The sequence below is a fragment of the Myotis brandtii genome, unplaced genomic scaffold (genome assembly GCF_000412655.1).
Source record: "Myotis brandtii unplaced genomic scaffold, ASM41265v1 scaffold138, whole genome shotgun sequence".
NCBI lineage: Eukaryota > Metazoa > Chordata > Mammalia > Chiroptera > Vespertilionidae > Myotis > Myotis brandtii.
This window is the reverse complement of record NW_005354915.1, coordinates 1,457,250-1,476,868: the sequence shown is the minus strand read 5'-3', so window position 1 is coordinate 1,476,868 and position 19,619 is coordinate 1,457,250. Positions and strand designations below refer to the sequence as shown.

Sequence of the window (19,619 nt, the reverse complement as noted above, 5' to 3'; positions counted from 1 at the left end):
CAGTGTGGAGGACGGTGAGGGGCCTGCGGGGTAGCTTTCAGGACTGAGTCTGGGGAGAGAGGGGCCGTGTGGCAGGGCCCTGTGACTGCCCTGTGGGGAGCTCTGTCTCCTTAGGCAGGATGGGCCGGCCAACCCGGAAAGGCAGGCTGGAGAGGAGGATGGAAGGATCCGAGGCCGGCATTAACCCTGACGTCGGACAAGGTGTGGGGTGGGGTGGTTCATTGAAGGTTTCGGGTGGGAGTGGCATGGGCAGGAGGTGTTAGGAGGTGCTGCCAGCAGTGCAGCGGGTACATCCAATGGGAAGGCAGCGGAGGCAGGGCACCTGGACCAGACCCGGACGGGACCCGTCACTCGTCACCATCAGCCACATCTGAGCAGCGCTGGGGCGGAGACCTGGGGTCCTGGGAGGGGAGAGGCTTGCCCTTCCCTGCGTGCAGCTCTGCCCTGGCGTGAGCTGGAGGCGGGTGACAGGGTGGCCGGCCTGTGGGTGTGGGCTGGCTTAGCAAGGTAAGAGGGATGGGAAATTTCCTTCTAGATCTGCCTGCTCCAAAGCCAGCTATTGGTATGCAGCCTCCAGCTTGTTTTCCTGGCTGTCGGGGTGCATGGTGGGTGGGATTCTCCTAGAAGTCTTTAAGCTGCACGTGGCAGGGACGCATTTTAACAATGAATCAAACGTGCGGGAGGTTTGCGTGGCCTGGGCTCAGAGAACAGCAAGTTGATCTTTCCACTGTGGCTGCAAGGAAACCCTACTCCGGAGTTTTGGGCTTTTGCTCCGTGATAGCAGCTCTGATGTTGAGGTGGCCTTGACCTTGTGGTCGGCCCCCTTTCTCCGTGTTCACCGGTCTCTTGTGAGGTCTCTCTCTGTGAGCCTGTGCCAGCCTCGGCCGAGGCAGTGATGCTCGCGTGCAGGGAGTATGTGCTGTCCTGGGCGTGTGTGTGGGAGCCCCAGGGTGGCGAGAGCCAGTGTCACTGAGGCGGAGGTGGCGCCGCCGGCCGCTCCGCCCACCGGCCCCCACATGGGGAGCTTGTGTTGATGAGGTTCTGAATGTGCTCTAATTTTTTCCTATCTGGTTTGGCTCATCGCTACCAGCTGGTAAATAGGAAATGTTCACGGTAGGAAGCCAATACTCTGCAGAGCGTAAACAGATGGAACTGATATAAAGTGACAAGTTAGACGGTGCTGGGAGAATACGGAGCCAGACTCAGAGCGTAGCAGGCAGGCCGCTCGCCCCGTTCCGGTCCATTTAGTCCCGAATGGGCTTCCTGTCTGCACAGCTGTGCTTCCTTCATCCCCCGTCCTTTCTTCTGGTTGATAATGACAATTTCAAAGAAAAACTTTAATTAAAGATTTTATACGAAATAGCCAAAAGTAGAATAATAAGGAAAATGAGCACTGATGTGTTTATTGTGAGAGAACTCCTTTTTCATGGTTTCATTTAAAAAATGTCTCCTTAAGTTTAAAATGAAGGTAGCCGCCACGGTGCCAGGTGCGCGGTGAGCAGGGGACGCCGAGACGGTGCTCTGCCGGGAGGCCCTCGGCTCAGGCCAGGCGGCGTGGGATGCCTCCCTCCCCCCACGGCCGGAAACCAGGGCGGACGCGGTGGCTGCGGTGCGGAGCCGGACAGAAGTCAGTGGAGCAGGAGCAGGGAGGACACGGCTGTGAAGGTTGAAGTTAAGCACAGGGTCCCGTCTGGCACGAAGAACTTCGTCCCCTGGGGAAGGGCCGGCCAGAGAGCCTGCGGCCGAGTGGGGCTTCGGGCCTCAGGGCGGACACATTAGTGAGGCCTTCTCTCACCTCCTTTAACGTCGGGTGCTCATAGTAATTTGGGCTCACAGCTTTCCTTCTTGGAAGTCTAAGTGCTGTAAAATGAATTTTAGACAGAGAGCTATGGAGTAATAACCACATCCACCGTGAGCAGTTTGTCAAGCCATCCCCACTCAGTGGGTGCACGTGTGAGGCCGCGTGCGTGGGCTTCCGCTGCGCACTGTTCTCCGCCGGCGCCGGCCAACCTGCCCGCCCTGCCCGCAGCCTCTGGCCCATCAGCAGTTCCGTCAGCGCGTTTACTGAGCGTGTTCCCTGGGGCACTGCGCCCGCGCTCACTGCTCCCCCGACGCCGATCCAGCGCCCAGTGCATCCCCTCTTCACAGACGAGGAAACGGAAGGCGAGGCCGCTGTTCCATCGTCACCTGAGCAACAGTGCGGAGCATTCGAGTCTCATTTCAGGGCCGGTTCTGCCCCGGGAGTGGGAAGCAGCTCCTGGCTGGTCCCGGCTGCCGGATGCGCTGGGACAGGTCTGGCTCAGCGGGAAGGCGGTTGGCAGAGAAATTGCTGGGCAGTTGGGCGGCTTCTGCAGAGCCTTGGGCCCATTTCCTGGGTCTTTGAAGTCCCCTTAACTGTTGTTTGGTTTTCTTTGTGAATCCTCAGCGCTTCTCCTTGTGTTTGTGCACAGAAAGCCCTGACACCGCTCAGATATGAGCGGGGGCGCCGGGGAGAGCGTGGGACGGGTCGTGAGCATTGTTTGGAAAGATAGTAAATATTTTTAATTTCACAGACCAGACAGCCTGCTCTGTCCACTTACTCAACTCTGCCTGTGCAGGGGAAGCAGCCAGAGGCAATCCTTTCCATATAATAAAAGGCTAATATGCAAGTAGACTGAATCATGAAAGAATCAGAACAACCAGTCGCTATGACGTGCACTGACCACCAGGGTGTGTGTGCAGAACATGGCGGGATGGCCGCGGCGGGATGGTGGAGCAGGCGAACAGGGGTGCCAGACCAAGGCAGGGCACCGGTACCTGTCATCGGGGTGAGCCTCTGGTGGTTACTGAAAATTCTTTGCTCCCGTGCGCCACAGTTCTGCCCGGTGCTTGCACCCGCAGCTGGCGCCAGCCCCGCTCGCACCCACTGCTGGTGCCTGGCGCTGGTCCCAATCACTCAGCGCCATCAGCGGGTGCTAGCAGTGGCTGCCACTCCTGATCACCCCTGAGGGCTTCTCCACCTCCCCCTGCTCCTGAGGGGTGATCAGGGCAGCAGCTGCTGCTCGCACCCGCTGACAGCACCAGCCCCACTCTCACCCGCTGCTGGCTCCGGCCCCAATCGCTCTGCACCATCAACCTGTGGGGCTGCCAGCAGACAGAGAACCGGGGCTGTGATGGGAGGGGCCGGGAGGAGGCGTGGAGGATGGGCCAAGACCTGCCCCTGTGCCTTATGGCCCACAGGTCCTTTCAAGGTCACAAATTCGTGCACTGGGCCCCTAGTGTGTAAATGAAGGGGCATGGTGGCGCCAATAACATTTACTTAGGAGCCTGGAGGGTGGAATCCACATAACTTCCACATGTCACAAAATACCACTCTTTTGTTTTCCCCCACCATTTAGAAGTAGAAAAACCATTCTTTGCTTGGAGGCACAAAACAAGTGGCCAATAGCTGGTCACACCTGGAACACAGGAGAGGGACGGGGCCTTAGTCAATGAGGCTGGGCGGCAGGGTGCCCTGCCCTGGCCCGTCTGCGCAGTCACAGGGCACGACCACATTCTCTTCTAGAAGCGCGCTGGATGGGGGTGGGGGGTGGGGGCGGGCGGAAGCAGGAGACAGCGCCCTCTCCTTCCGTTAACCGTGCCCCAATTTCCCCCCCAGAAAGCAGTGGGGGTATGAGGGGTGGGAATGGAGCACCCGGAGAGCAGAGGCCAGAAGGGAGTGGGGAGGGTCTCCTTGGGGCGGGAGGCGAGATGTCAAGATGGAAGTCACGGAGCAGGACTGATGGAAGTGGGATCGGGGAAAGCCAGGCCGGGCGGCGGGCAGCAGACGTGGCATGTGACCTGCTCAGCCGATATTGTGAGCACCCACTCTGTGAGGACACAGCAAACAGCCCAGTCCCCTTCCTCAGAGCTTCCCTTTCTGCGGAGGAGGAGACACAACGAACAGATGCTGAAAGAAGGATGAATGTGGGGAAGAGAAAGGCGAGTGGTCACAGGGGTGAGGGTGCGCTTCAGTGCAGGACGGGGGAGGGGGCGGCCTCTCGGAGCAGGTGGGGTGGTGACAGACCCCAGGGAGGGCTGGGAGGAGCTGTCCGGCAGAGGAGAGGGGGGTTTCAGATTATCTAGGGCAGTGGTCAGCAAACTGCGGCTCGCAAGCCACATGCGGCTCTTTGGCCCCTTGAGTGTGGCTCTTCCACAAAATACCGACTTCTGCGCATGGGCCACGAAGTTTCAATTGCACTGTACATGCACGCCCGAACGTGGTATTTTGTGGAAGAGCCACACTCAAGGGGCCAAAGAGCCGCATGTGGCTTTTGAGCCGCAGTTTGCCGACCACTGATCTAGGGCATGGCAGGCAGGTGAGGCCTTTTCTTAGTGGGAGGGGCCCTGCAGGCTTGTGATTGGAAGTGGTTCAGTACGCAGCCCGGGACTGGGTGGGGGGGAGGGGGGCATGACTGTGAGGGTCGGACCGGGGTGGGGCATATATGCAGGATGCTCCGAGACAGTTGGCTCTCAGTGCAGACTTGTCCCAGTTACACCTGAACGCCGATGTCCAGTGGCCTGGAAAGGAGTGCTGCCCACGCCACCCTCATTCTCTCTTCACCTGTCCTCCGCCGCCCTCCTCCCACTCCAGGGCAGTGGGGAAGTGGGGGTGGGGCATGGCCACTGTGACCCCCGCACGCTAGCCCCCTCCACCCTTTGCTTCCCTCCCACCCTGCGCGGGACCGATCTTGACAGCGTGGCCTCACCGGCGCCTTTGCTAAGCCTCGCCATCTGCAGCTCAGTGCAGATCCTGCCAAACTCCCGTCTGACAAATGATAAGAGACTTGGAGACGTCGCCGGGTGGGTGGGGCTCGGTGCCAGCCTGGCTGCTCCCCGCGCTGCGCTCCACGCGGCAGAGCCATATGGGTTGCTTTGGGTTTTAAAAAGCACATCGCCTCATGCCCTCCGTTCCGCCGGAGAGGTGAGCGGGATCTGGCGCAGACCAGGCGCGGAGGGTTTATGTGGCTGGGGCTGGGCCTGTGCTTTCCGACCAGGTGCTGCAGCCGAGGGGACCCCCCCCCAGCCATGGGCCCCCTCCTCTCGGCTTGGCGTCCCCAGTTTCGGGTGTTTGATCCTATCAGCCAGTCTCTCTGGTGATTAGAAGCGGAGATGTGTGTGGAACCTCGCACAGGACTTGCCAGGTAACCGCCATTCCGGTGACGGTGGTGCAGCGACCCTGTTGCATGCGGAGGGCCCTGCAGAGCTGTGCAGGCAGGTGACCAGGCTCCCTGGGGAGGCCTTCGCCAAGCAGGTGAGGGAGCCGTGAGCGGAGCCTGCTCTCGGAGCAGACATTCCGGGGGAGACACAGTGGCGACAAGCATTGTGTTCCTTGGCGAGAAGTGCTTTGAGGAAGTTGGGTGGGGTCCTTCCTATCTTACGCACGTGCCCAGGGGAGGCCATTTTGATCAGACCTTTGGGCCGAGACCCAAGTGCAGTGGAGAGCAGCCGGAGGCTCCCTGGGCAGAAGGTTCCAGGCCAAGGAACAGAACCTGCAAACGCCTTGAGGCAGGTTCTTGTTCCCATGGCAGCTTTATGTGCCTTCTCTCCTCTGCGGGGCGGGTGGTTACATTGACTTGGGTTCAAATCCCAGCATCGTCAGCGACTAGCCAGGGCTGTCGGGTGGCTCACATGGCCTCCCTGAACCTGTTTTATCTGAGAACCGGGGAACCGGTCCTCCTGCCTCCCACGAGTCCACCACGTGGCTCTGCGCTGGGCACACGGAGCCCAAGGGTGTCTCTTTTCTCTAACTACACGTGGCTGAAGGGCAGGTGCTCAGCTCGGCCTCTGCGTCTCCGAGGGCCTGCGATGCCCTTCACGTGTGTGACATAAGCATGCACTTGTTGAACTCAAGGCCTCTGTAAGGCCTTGCTGTGGTGTCTTTTAAAAACCAGAGGGGTTGAAGTTCAGTCATGGTTTTCATTCAGCTCCTGGTAAGAGAGTTTGCACGTGGCTGTGAGGAATAGAGCGGCCATGTGCAGGCGCGGCAGAACTGTGTTTACCGGTGTCGGGCACCGAAGACGCTGCTTCCTGTGGCCTACAAGGGGGTGGATTGTGCATGAGACTTACTGCTTCACATCAGAAAGAGGGTTAAAAAAAAACACTTATTGAGACCATTTACCGAGAAAATTGCCTTAAAACATTCGATAAATGCAAAGTGTTCTTTGTCCCGTTCACATGTCGTTCTGCAGCACCGATCACTGCGAGTCTCTGAAACGTGTTCTTTTACAAGAAGCGTTTAAAAGCGTCCCCATTTCTCGTTCCCATTTTGGTTTTCAGCACTGGATCTTCTGACGTTTCCTAAATGGCTTTTATACGCAGATTTATAAAAACATGAAAGCCGTGGTCCGCGCCCTCAACCTCATCGACGTGAACAGGACGGGCCGGATGCAGCCCAAGGAGCTGCGGCGTGTCCTGGAGACCTTCTGCCTGCGGATGACGGAGGAGGAGTACAGGAAGTGAGTGAGGGGGCACCCCGAGACCATTTCCAAAAGGGGGCCTGTCAGTTCCTCGGATCCTCACATTGTCCTCCCTCCCTCCCTCTCTCTGTCTCCACTCTCCTAAAAGGGGCCCTGTTCGCCATCCTCCCACATTCACGCGGCTCTCCTGGAGTCTCCGAAGGGAGAGCTGACGGCTCTCACTCCTTCAGCACCCAGGGTGGGAGTCACTGGCCTGGGACTCCCTGCACCTCCATGAAGGTGACCCAGCCCCAGCTGCCTGGCTCCTCCCGGCTGGCACCACACCCTCCAGCCCCGTGCTGGCAGCGCACAGCCACTCACAGCCTGGGGTTCAGAGGAGAAGGAAACTGTCCACATTTATTCACGAGCTGACACTCCCGACTGGCTCTCCATCCTGATACGTTCATTGTCTCGGAGGACTGTTCCTGCCGGGGTGGGGGCGCTCCACAGGGGACAGCGAGGGACTGAACTTCAGCTGCTCCGTGTTTGGAAGCCCTGCCACGTGCCCTGAGGGCACTGAGTGGAGCCACCAGTAAACTCGGGTCACGTAGAGGCAGCCAGGTGCTTGCTTCAGTGGCCACTTGAGTTTTGAATGGGAGCCGCTAGGAGGGTCCATGTTTAACTTTACAGAGGGCTCAGCCCCAGGCTCTCAGGCTCCTCCCCTTCCCACTTCTGTCAACACCCTCCAGGCCACCAACGGGAGTGCCACGCTCAGTGGTTCACCCCAACACTGACGTGGCTGTGGAAATGGCTCGCTGTGGTTCCTTGCACAGTATTTTTAATTTTTAAAAAAAAATCAGAGAGAGAGAGAGAGATCGATTTGTTTTCCCACTTACTTATGCATTCATTGCTTGATTCTTGTATGTGCCCAAACTGGGGATCGAACCCCAAACCTTGGTGTACGGGGACGAAGCTCTAATCAACTGAGCTACCCGCCAGGCGTCCTTGCAGTAGTAACGAGACATCGTGGCCTCTGTTGGAGGCGGAGGCCTGTGCTCCTGTGGTTGGGAAGTCAAGAGGGCGTGTGGCTGGCGCAGGCACTGCAGGGTCTGAAAAGCAAGGAGACATTTTAAAAATGGAAATCTCCCAGTCTTTTGAATAATTCCTTTTTTCCGCTTTATCACCCACCTCAGAATATAAAAGCCATAATAGATGTTTTAATTTTTACATCTTCCCGGCTGGGAAAGTGTCCAGAATAAGATCCAAACAAAACAAATTAAATAATTTTGTGCACGCAATTATAGAACACAAGCAACACTTTAAAGCCGGCAATCAAAAAGCAGAACTGTTTTATTTGACAATAAACCTTGCGTTTGGCACAGCCGTCTCCAACCTAGTAAATCTATAAAAAATGCTGCTGTCTGCTTCCCCATCTCACAAGCACTGAATAATAAAGGACTCCACACATTTTTTTTTTGAGATGTTTTAAGCCTCAGAAACAATGCTGTTTCCTGCTGAGGCTGAGGAGGGGGACTGTCTTCCTCGGGGAGGGAGCGCGGCCGTCAAAGCCGCCATGTCCTCAGCGGCTTCCATGCTTTCCCTGTGACTCACGCACATGCCCTTCCCCGGGAAGCTGCTTCAGGACTAACGGTGCCTTTTCCGTGTTTGAGCAGGAAACAGTGCATTTTTGAATCCTCCTTTCTGTTTAATCTATTTAATGTCAGCCTTCAGTGCTTGGTGTGGTGGGCGTGGCCGGGGCTTGGGGTCAGGCACCCTGGGGTCCAGTTGTGCTCTGCCCTCCCTCGTGCTTGGCCCTCGGGAGGCTCTGGGCCTCTCCGAGACTCAGTTTCCTCTTGAAGAAGCGGAGGCCGAGGAGCCTGCCTGGCAGGGATGGTGTGAGGAGTCCGGCGCGCCAGGCATTGATTCTGTACAAAGCGTGCGCGGTGCCATAAGCGCGTTGATTCCCTTAGCGCCCCCTCTCTTGGTAAAGAGCCCTCTTCAGGCTGCAGAATGCCGTCCAGCTGACACGAACCAGTGGGGGGCGGGGGGGGGGATGTGGAGGGGAACTCACCAGGTTTTACACCTCATCAGAGGATCCCGAGATCCAAGGGCTTTTCTTTCTTCGTTCCCATCTTGCCCCCCCCTGCCCTCCGCTGCCTTACAGGCCACAGTGCTGGAAGCAGGTGAAATAACTGATGAGCAGCCTGGAGACAGACAAAGGCCCTCCTCCGCCCTCACCAGCGGCCCGTCGGCTGCCAGCCGGGGAGCCCCCAGGCTCAGGTCCAGCCGGTGGCCCTGGAGAGGCTGCGGGGTCAGCTGGTATCTTTCCCTTTGCCCTTCCAGTCGACCTTCCCACAAGACTGACCTGCCTGAGGTCTCTGGATGTGTGGGTGCAGGTCCCTGGGAACAAGGCCTGGGTTGTATAATCTTAGGAGTGATTCTGTCTCCCAGGCCTTTATTCTTATTTAAAAAAACCCAAAATCCACACAAAAAAACCTCTGAGATACCGCACGCTCGGGCAGGGCGGGGCTGCGCTTTCTGGAGGAGGCCTCACCGTGGGTTCTGTCTGTCTGTGCGCAGTGACTGTGCCGCGGGCATTGAGACCGGGCTGGGAGGGCGTTAGGAGCAAATGCCAGTTTGAAGGGTTGCTGGTTTTCACAGCAAATGCTAGAGCTGGTGAGGAGATTGCCGCCTGTGTCGTTTCCCTGTAGCAGCCGGCAGCCAGCACTGTCTAGAGTTCGGCGACTGAAAAAGGGAGCGTTCGGGGCGCCTCCTGGGTCCCGAGCTTAAGCCTTCTTCGCAGGAGACAGCCTGTGGGTGAGGGCGGGCGTTTGGGGACCTCAGTGCTACATCCGGCAGCTATCAGATCTCAGGATAATTTTCTTGGTGGAACAATAGGCAGGATTCACCACGGCGGGAACAAAGGTGTGCGCGGGGATGCGTGCATGACATCACCCTTTGTTAAATTTGGAAAACAGAAAAGTAACAAATACTTTAAGTGATAATTACTAAATTTGTAGAAAGCAGCATGAGATGAGATAATTATAGAAACCAACACATATGGAGATAATTTAACCAAACCTTTAAAAACTGTCATTTTTAAATAAATGTAACAACGTTGAAATTATCTAGAAAACTATATATCAGGTGACACACTGGAATAACTGGAAAAAAAATTCCAAATATCCTATTTATCTTAACTTAAAAAATAGCGTTTCTCCATATATTTCAGGGAGAAACATTGGTTGTAATTAAAATTTTCTCTATATATAGAAATCATAGCATGTGCCAAGAAAAGTACCCCCCCCACACACACACCCCTGCTGCAATTAACGGCTTGAAACAGTATGTCCTGCTGGCCTCAGTTTCTCTGGTGAAAAGACACGCTTGGTCAAGGTGATGGGCATGTTCTCCCTGCACCCAGCTCTAGGCTCCCTGATTACTGACATTTTAACCAGAGAAGCTATCTCCTGGCCCAGCTCCGTTCCCCCCAATTATGACAGGAAAGTAGAGCCTGCCTTTGCTCTGAGTGCCGGCGTGGCTCCCAGGCAGCACACACCCTGGCCACACCTCCTCCTGCCACAGAAAGATGGCCTCATAGGTGTCCCAGGGTGGGTCCCGAGGCGATCCTGCCCCGTTGGCCTCCACGTGTGCACCTGTCCCGTTGGTCCCATGGGCCTCCACGTGCGCCTGTCCCATTAGACTCCATGCACATCCACCTATAGACAGAGTGAAGGGCTCTGCTCAGAAGTACCTGTGTCTTTAATAAAGGGTAACATTTCCTGGCTGCACGTGTAACTCCAGTGTAGCTAGAAACACCATTAGAGTGAACACCACCCCTAGTGTGGACGATGCCTTAGTGACAAACGTGCTTCATTTGTAGTCTGTCCACAATTGCTGGTCACTAAGGCGTGTTTCTCTTTTAGGTTTGCAGAACACTACAGCATTAATACGGATGCCTCAGTGGATTACAATGCCTTTTTGAAGAGCCTCAGTATAAATAATAACTTAAACCTCAAGTATTATTTGGGAGATCAAGGTATGTATTTTTAAGTATAGGGCTAAGGTTTAAGTAGCCTGGGCATGCACGTCCTCATCTGTGGACCTGCCCTGAGGAAATGGTTTATGGAAAGTGCATTATCCCCAGAGGAGGCCTGGGATCGGGCATCACCAGAGGAACACGCATGTCCAACAGGAGGAAGGGTAAGAGCCACAGCGCACCCGCCCAGTGCGGTGCCGCCATGAGCCATGCTTTCCACGAAGGTCACGGGAACATGGAAAACGTCTGTGGAATATCAGCAAACTGTTGGAAAGAAATTCCAAAATACAGATTGTCCTTAAGTGATCTGTCTCCGGGTGCTATTCGGTTCTTTTTTTTTTTTTTTTTGCTGCTTCCTTATTTTCAAAAGATTTTGATAATGAACATGTTATTCCTTAATGGTGGGGAGAATCTCACTATAAAAGGGCAAACAGTTGAGTCATTTATGTTGGTCATGCACAGCCAGGCTTATGCAGGCTGATCACCCGGAGAAGGAAAAGTGTTCCTTTTTTTAAAAACATATTTTATTGATCTCCGAGATAAAGGGAGACGGGGGGAGAGAGAGAAACATCAATGATGAGAGAGAATCATTGATCGGCCGCCTCCTGCACGCCCCCCACTGGGGATCGAGCCCCCAACCCAGGCATGTGCCCTGACTGGGAATCGAACCGTGACCTCCTGGTTCATAGGTGGACATTTAAACACTGAGCAACGCAGGCCGGGCAAGTTTTCCTTCCTTTATCTCAGCCACGTCAGCAGTACCCAGAGCTGTGCCCTGCTGGCTGGCTCTGCAGGGGCAGGTTCCCTCCCTGAGAGCACGTGTTTGAGGGGTGCCAGCGGAGATGCCCCCTTGAGGCCCTGTGCTCCCCTGAGGCCGGTGGTGTCTTGCCTCAGAGTCTACCGCTGTGATTGGCTCACTCAAGAGGGCTTGTCGCTGTCCGGCTTCAACTTAATTCCGCACAGCAAGTATTCCGGGCACCTTCTGCTTCGCTCTGCCTCGCTGGCAAGCTTCACATGACAGTTCTGAGTTCAGCTCGGTCTCTAACCACGAAAGCTTATGGCGGACACCAGGCTCTGCTTTTACAGGCCCCTGGCTTGGGAATTACCTAGACAAGGACATCTTCCAAGGACCCTTTCGTCCCTCACATCCAGTTACGATGCAGGTCCTGTTCTAGGCCCTTCGCTGGGCGCAACACCGAGTAACACACTGTGTTTAAGAAGTGTGTGTGTGGCCTGGCCGGCGTGGCTCAGTGGTTGAGCATCCACCCATGAACCAGGAGGTCACAGTTCAGTTCCCGGTCAGGGCACATGCCTGGGTTGCAGGCTTGATCCCTGGTGTGGGGCGTGCAGGAGGCAGCTGAGCAATGACTCTCTCTCATCATTGATGTTTCTATCTCTCTCTATCCCTTTCCCTACCTCTCTGAAATAAAAAAAAAAAATATATTTAAAAAAATGTGTGTGTGTGTGTGTGTGCATTAATATAGGGCAGGTATATTGTGTGAATATTAAATAGGGCAGGTGAGATACAATAAGTCACGTGAAGAAGAAGTAATACTCAAAAGCAACCGCAGGGTGTTCCAAAAATGTACACACACTTGAACAGCTGACAGCTCAATTGGGCTTCTTTCTTTTCAGATTTAACCCATTGGAATTAATTCCTCAGAGTGTGGATACATTTTGGGACACCCTGTATTTATTGTGCTCTGTGTAGATACTTTAGAAACTTTAATGTAAAATTTCATTTCTCTCAATAGCTTTGTGAGGCGGTTTTATGATCCCATTTTCAGGTGAGAAAACTTGGACTTGCGGTGCTAGTTTGTGGTGGAGTTGAGAGTTAAACTATTCAGCTCCAAAGCAAACTATTTACGGTATATGCCCCCGAGAAATGAACATGTCATGGTGTTCAGAGGGGGAGGAGGGAGCTAGGAGGCGCCTCTGCAGGACCAGGGTTCACAGGGTCGGGTGACGGAGCCCGGAGACCGAGGGCATGAGCCTTCCAGCCCCAGGCCCTGGCGGGCTGTGCAGTTAGCTCGAGCAGGGGGTGAGGTGGTGCCTAGCCTGACCGGAGAGGGTTTACATCACAAAGAAGTTCATGTGCCCGTTTTGTAACCATCACAGTTGACCCTGTTAGTGAATATTTGTTCCACACACGGCACTAGTCTTTTTTTCATTTTCACCACAGTCATGTGAGGCAGGCGCAGATGCAGGGGAATAAAAAGACAAAGAAAAGGATCAAACCAGTCCTCCCACCCGTGAAAAGATAACCACTCTCAGCGTCAATCCTGGCATCTTTCCGTGCAAATCTGTGCGAAGGAGGCGCAGATAGAAAAAGTGCATTTGTAAAATGGGCTCACACGTGCTAGCTCATGTAAGTGTTTGTTTTTACTTGAGTGTGTCAGAAGAATAGGGTTGAAATGGAGCTGAGGAAAAGGGATGTATCTGTCTATTGGCTGCATGTCATGTTCGGGTCACACTTTCCCCTTCAGAACATCATAGACTTGCGCCCATTGCTTTCTGGCCCCAAGTCTGCTTAACTTTCTCGCTGGTTGTAACGGCTACCCCAGAGGTGACTGTATGGCTAGGGTTTGTCTTGGTGTTGAGCTTTTTGTACCAAAACACAGTTTATTTTCAATCTGCAAATTTAATTATTTCTTTATGTCAAGGATTGTTGTGGTTTTTTTTTTTGCAGTAATATTATATAGCTTTGGATATCTTCTGATCCATTTTTCAGATTTTTAACTTCAGTGACACAAATTATCCTTATGTTGGATTGTCTTGTCTTCCGTATCGATTAAATTCTCTCAGTTCACTTTATTCTCTGCCTTTTCCCTCTGCATTCACAGTGATCACCTTCGCTCTTTTATCCATCCCTGTAATTTGCTTCTCTCCCAGGTGTATTCTGTTCCTTGCTGTGTCTACTTTGTTACTTCTATAATGGAGTTTTCTTTTGTCTGTTATACTATTTTTCATTTCATTTTGTTGTTTTGTTATCTTTTACTTAATTCATGTTCTTATTAAGATGCTAAAATTGTAATTTTGTACCATGAGTTACATTTTTAAGCAAAATGGGAGCTTTGCCTTTGTGGAGTATGCCCCCTTCTTTCTTCTCTGTCCACCTACCTCTCCCCCTGATATTTTTCCTGTAGAATTTGCATAATTTCAAGAAATTTGGATAAATTGAGCATTTTTATTCCATTATCCATCTTTAATTAATTAGAATCTACCTTTAAGTAATACTGTACTAATTCACATAAAGTGTAAGGACTTTGCAACAGTGTTTTTCCAATTCTTCTCTCCTGTTCTTTGTTATATCTGTCATACATCATATTTTGACATACACTAAAAACACGATACATTGCCATAGCTTCTAGCTTTCCACTGAGATTTTCTGTGTATTCATTCATTATGAGTGTGCCACGCCAGCACGACCAAGGGTGATCCCGAGTGGGGGGGGGTGAAAGGATTAAGGAAAGACAGACGAGAATAATAGCTGGGTCTCGGTGGGACGCTGCTCCCTGATGAGGAGACAATGACAGCACCCACAAGCCGTGTCTTTATTTTATAGCAGATGCCACGAGGCAAAGTAGGGGCGTGATCACGTTGTTTACAGCATTCTCGTGAGTTTCAACCTCACTCAACTACATGCACCCGAACTCCATCACAAGGCACGTGGGGCCACGTGTTCGGACCATAGGTTCAAGCTTACAACCACAGCCGTTGGCTATAATTGTGCTGGGAGGGCCCTGCCCTCCAGCTGGGACTTGCACGTGGCAATGAGAGGACCCTGTCCTTTCATTAGTCCGAGGCTTGAACCTGGCCAAAACACTGTACCCGCGCCCCACATATGAGTATATTTTCTTTTATATTCTCAAACACTGGTTTTATGTAAATGGCTTTGAAATTTTAACCTGCCCCCCCATGTCTGGGAATTTGGGAATTTGTCCTGGATATTCCAGTAGTAAATTTTGTGTTGTGGAGACTAGGGACTCTGTTACGTTCCTCTGGAGAGTTTTGTTTTTAGCAGCCAGTTTACTTGGCTCCATTCAGCCTCTAATCTGTGCCTTCCTGAGGGAGTTCACTCACACCTGGACCCTCCGGTCTCCTCTCGGCTGGGCTTTTGTTGTCCGCTCCGCGCAGCCGTCATGTGGTCAGCCAGAGGTTTGGCAGAGAACGCTCACAGAGCCTCCTCTTTGCCTCTCTTTGTGGGCTTTCCCTCCTTGCTTCCCGATGCGGTGCTGGTCATTGACGCTGTTTTCTGGTTCAAAACCCAGCAAGACCCTGGGTTGATTCCAAATTCGAGCCACTCGGCATGATTGCAGCGGCGGCTGCTCGTGGGCTAAAGGCCAACAAGGAGCAGCGCAGTGAGCGTTACTCCACGTTTCCACGTGCAGCTCCAGTCACGTCAGCTGCTCTCCAGGGCCTTCAGGTAGTTCTGTGTGTGTGTTTTGGCCAGAGGTTAGAACTGTTTTCTGCTGGAGGGTTGGTTCAGTGTGAGCCAACCTGCAACAATTGGAAGCAGAGCTTTCTGGCTGCCCGTATTAAGTTCCTTTTTGCTTCAGTTTCCTGCTGGTAATTTTTTCCTAGTTTTTCCTATCTTTTTCTCTTTAAGAAGGTAGGTTTTATAATACAATTTCAATTCACCATGGAAACCTCATTTTTCATTTGACAATAATTAGCAGCAGGCTTTACTGGGGATTCATAAAATAGTGACACGTCTCATAACGAAAGGCTCCTTTGATCTGCTTAAATGTGAGATGTGTATGTGGTGACTCTTCCGCATTCCTGTTCCTGCAGCATCAGCCCGGTTCTCGCTGCTGCCTGCTGAGCGGGTCATCGTCTCCAGCACGGCCTCTCCGGCCTGCCTCTGTACCCAGCCATAGGGACCATCTCACCATCAGATCTTCCTCACGCCTGGCTTCCCCTTTAAACTTCTCCGATAACTTCCACGATTGAAGTTCACACCCTTCCGTTGAGGCAGCCTCCTGGTGTGGGTGTCCTCAATGAAGGGCACAGTCTGTGTCTCGGGAAGCCACTACCGCCTTCCTTATCGAAAGTACCGACCGCCTATTTGGGCACATGAAGAGATGACATTGGGGCGATTTCCTTTACGCTCCCGGTTTCCTCTCAACCCCATTTCAAACCAGCAGAATCCTTCCCAGGAGACTGAGGGCCGGTGGGAGGCGGCAGGAATGACTGAGCTGCACTGGAGAGCGAGGCCGGTGTAGCTGCGGGTGGAGGGCACCGGATGGGGCAGGGGGCTCTGTAACCCGCCTGGTGGAGGGCACCAGATGGGGCAGAGGGGGCTCTGTAACCCGCCTGGTGGAGGGGCACTGGATGGGCACAGGGGGCTCTGTAACCCGCCTGCTGCAGCAGCTGTAGCTGCCCAGGGCCTGGAAGATGGGCTCCCAAGGGCAGGCCTCACTTGTGCCTGTGCCAGTCCTGCGCCTCCCGGGCCTGCCGTGTGTCAGAGCACACCAGTGTCGCCGGAGTGCAGGGGGCACAGGGCACAGTGCCCGCAAGTGTGCGGTCAGGTCAGCGCCTGGTCTGGGCCTGGCCTCCCCAGCTTTCCGCGAGACTGTGCCGCGTGCGGCCTGAGAGCCCGTGTTTCCCGCGCTCAGACCGTCCTGAAGGACCGGCTTGCATTTTATTGTGTAGCCAGGGGCCCGCCGGGCGGCTGCTCCTTTCCCTTCCTGTCTTGCTTCTTTGAGGCAGGAAGGGAGCTGCAGGCGACGGCGGTTGGTAGCTGCAGCTGGTGGTTACGAGTGCGCTTAATGTGAGCGCAGCTTATTTGCAGACATTTTAGGAAATAAATCTGGGAAACCATTTGTGATTCTTTGCAGTCAGCTTTGAGAGAGAAAATGGCTATATTTTAGATTTAATTCATTATCTTTATTATAAAAGTAATACATGCTTACTGCAAAAAAAGAAAGAAAAAGAAAAGAAAAAAGAAAGCCGGAAAACGCATCAGCACAAAATAGCAGTCCCTGTTATCCTCCACCCGAATCCTACCACTGTGTGCTTTGTGGTGCATTATCCTCCCAGGTTTTATTTCTGCTGCATGGATAGATGGATGGATGGGTGGATGGAAGATGGATGGATGGGTGGATGGATGGATGGGTGGATGGAAGATGGATGGATGGGTGGATGGATGGATGGGTGGATGGAAGATGGATGGATGGACGAATGGATGGATGGGTGGATGGAAGATATATGGATGGATGGAAGATAGATGCATGGATGAATGGATGGATGGGTGGAAGATGGATGGATGGAAGGAAGATGGATGAATGGATGGAAGATGGATGGATGGATGGATGGATGCATGCATGCATGGATGGATGATGGATGGATGGATGGATGGAAGATGGATGGATGAAGGATGGATGGATGGAAGATGGATGCATGGATGCATGGATGGATGGAGATGTATAGGCAAATACAAAAAATAAGTGTTAAAATGAAAATTTAATGATGCTAGTTGTCCTTTCTTTTAATCATGAAACAATATATATCAAAGAAAGCTTTCCCCGTGCGTTAATTTAGACAGGCACCTTTGTTTTTAATATCTGTGCAGCATTTCATGCGGGATAAGCCATCATCTGTAAACCCAGTCTCTGTTGATGAGCATCTACATTGTGCCAAGTGTTCCTCTCTCACAGCAGTGCAGGGAGCACCCTGCCCGTGGGCATTTGCGGGGGGTCCTCTCGTTCCTTTGCTACAACGTTGTAGCAGGGACCTGGCAGTGCTCCGGGCCCTGGTTTTCTATACACAGGCCGGAACTCACTGATTTCTTTCTTTATCGTTCCCTTTAATCCTTGCCTACGTGACAAGTAGAAAATGTTAAATTGTGTTTTTTTTAAAGATATTTTTTATTGATTTCAGAGAGGATGGGAAAGGGAGAGATAGAAAAATCAAAGATGAGAGAGAATCATTGATCAACGGCCTCCTGCACACCCCCTATTGGGGATGGAGTCCGCAACCCGGGGACATGCCCTGACCAGGAATTGAACCACGACCTCCTGGTTCATAGGTCAAACTTATTTTAATTAGACTATTAAAATTACCAATGAGTTTGAGCCATTTTTCATATATTTGTTAGATTTTTTTAGTCCTTTTTATGTGAATTACCTGTTTATAACCTTAGTCTATTGCTCTATTGAGTATATTTATCTTATTGATTTGTAAAAGCTACTCATATATTATGGAAATTAACCTGTATTTCTCATGTATATTAGCAATAGTTTTTCCCACTCATTTTCTTTCATTGTTATTTGTGTGAGTGTGTTGTTTTTTACCAAATAAAAATAAATATATTGTTGGACCTAGTCATTATTTAAGTGATTTCTGGCTTGAAAGTGTTCCTTAGAAAGGACTTCTCACACAAATGCTATGTGTTATGTGATATTCATCTTCATTTTCTTCTATTACAGTTTTATTACTCTACTCACTGTACACTTGGCTCTATCCAAGGTTTATCTGAGGATAAGATAGCAAAGAGATTAATTTTTTTTAAATGTTCATCCAGTTACTTCAATACCATTTATTACATAGTTCATCATGGTTTGGTGTATTCGAGTCTCAATTTCTACCAGTCAGGTTATGATGAAAAGGAAACCTTTAATATTTAATTGTGCCTCTGACAATATTAATAACCTAAAGCTCTTCCATTTTACTAGGGGCCTCAGGGGAGAATCAACGAGCAAAAACTGCCTCGAGGGACTGCGCCGTCCGCTGTTCCGATGCACCCGGAAGCCACTGGGAGGACCGCTCCCTGGATGACGTCGGCAGGGCCTTTTGCCAGGAGGTGAGGGCGTTTCCCAGTGCCAGGTTCTCCAAGTGGGCAGGGGGGCCGCGTGGAATACCATTAGGTCAGACGTCGGTTCTAACGTTAGGTTTGCTCCTATCTGCACCCCCGCAAACCCTACTTCCCCATCTCCTACTAACAGTCACACAGTGATGATAGTGATGGTGCTGAGACCTGGGTTAAGTGCCTGCTTTGTGTTACTCACACACTGAATCTCATAAGAAGTATTTAGGACATATAAAAACAGGGTGCAGCTGCCCTGGCCCGCTGGCTCAGCTGGTGGGAGTGCTGTCCTGTGCACCACAAGGGCGCGGGTTCGACCCCCGGTCCAGAGGCAGCCGACCCACGTTTCTCTCTCTCTCTCTCTCTCTCTCTCTCATTCAATAAAAACATATCCTCAGGTGAGGATGAAAACAACATGACACAGATTTATTGAATAAAATATAGGAAACTTGCATCAGTAAAGAGGTCTTTCCTAGTTCTTGGATTGGAAGATGCGCTGTTAATGCCTGCTCTCGCGGTTAGAACCTTTTCTTTTGGGAAGTTATAATGGAGGACGGGTCCGCCCACAGATGGAAAGTTTTTGAAGGTAGAATAATGCAGACGGTATGGCACTGCGCCCGTAGTGGGCATTCAAGGTGATTTGAAACAGCAGTTGGATAATAGCGCAATTTTTACGTGTGAATTCAGCTTATGATTTGAGGTGTGGAGGGATGGGAAGTGGAATGTTCACTAATGATTGTTGGGATAATTCTAGCCATCTGGGGGGGGGGGAGCTGTAAACTTCCCCTCCAAATGCATTCTGTATGCATCCACTATTTAAATTTAAAAGCAAATAATGTGGGTGAAAACATTTTAAGATTGACATTTAGACCTTTAAATGTGAAGTAAAGCCCGAAAACCGTAAAGAAAATGATCGATAAATTAGACTGCATTGAAACGAAAAGGCTCTCTACAGCAAAACTTTATATAAACAAATGATAAGCTTGGAGAAAAGTGTGCCATGTAAACAAGAGAAAAGTAATAACTGCTCCTAACATAGGTAGCACTCTTACAAATTCTTGATATAAAATTGTCAGCAGGAAATTGTCAGTGAGGAAAAAATTAAGAAAAGCCAGTGGTGGTGAGGGTACCAGACAAGTGAGCACCGAATGGGCTCTTGGTCAGTTGGTGAAACTTGTGTTGTTAATGAATTTATTGGTTTCATCAGAACATGGGTATTACAAATCATAAATGCGAGCAATTCTGAAAGCCACAAAGGAGAAAGTAATACACTATTCAGAGACTACCATCCAGCAATGACCAAAGGCAACATTTGGGAACATAATTCCCGGCCTGTCTCGATTCACAAACGTGGAAG

At 51.7% G+C, this 19,619-nt stretch overlaps 1 protein-coding gene across 1 annotated transcript in view; it reads left to right on the top strand.

Moving 5' to 3' along the window:
- EFCAB6 (EF-hand calcium binding domain 6) overlaps positions 1-19,619 on the top strand; it is a 169,581-nt gene that overhangs the window by 35,047 nt on the left and 114,915 nt on the right. The window contains exons 7-9 of the mRNA XM_014535127.1: positions 6,340-6,476; positions 10,343-10,455; positions 18,132-18,259. Coding sequence (XP_014390613.1) covers positions 6,340-6,476; positions 10,343-10,455; positions 18,132-18,259 — 378 coding nt within the window. The remainder of the gene's footprint in view (positions 1-6,339; positions 6,477-10,342; positions 10,456-18,131; positions 18,260-19,619) is intronic.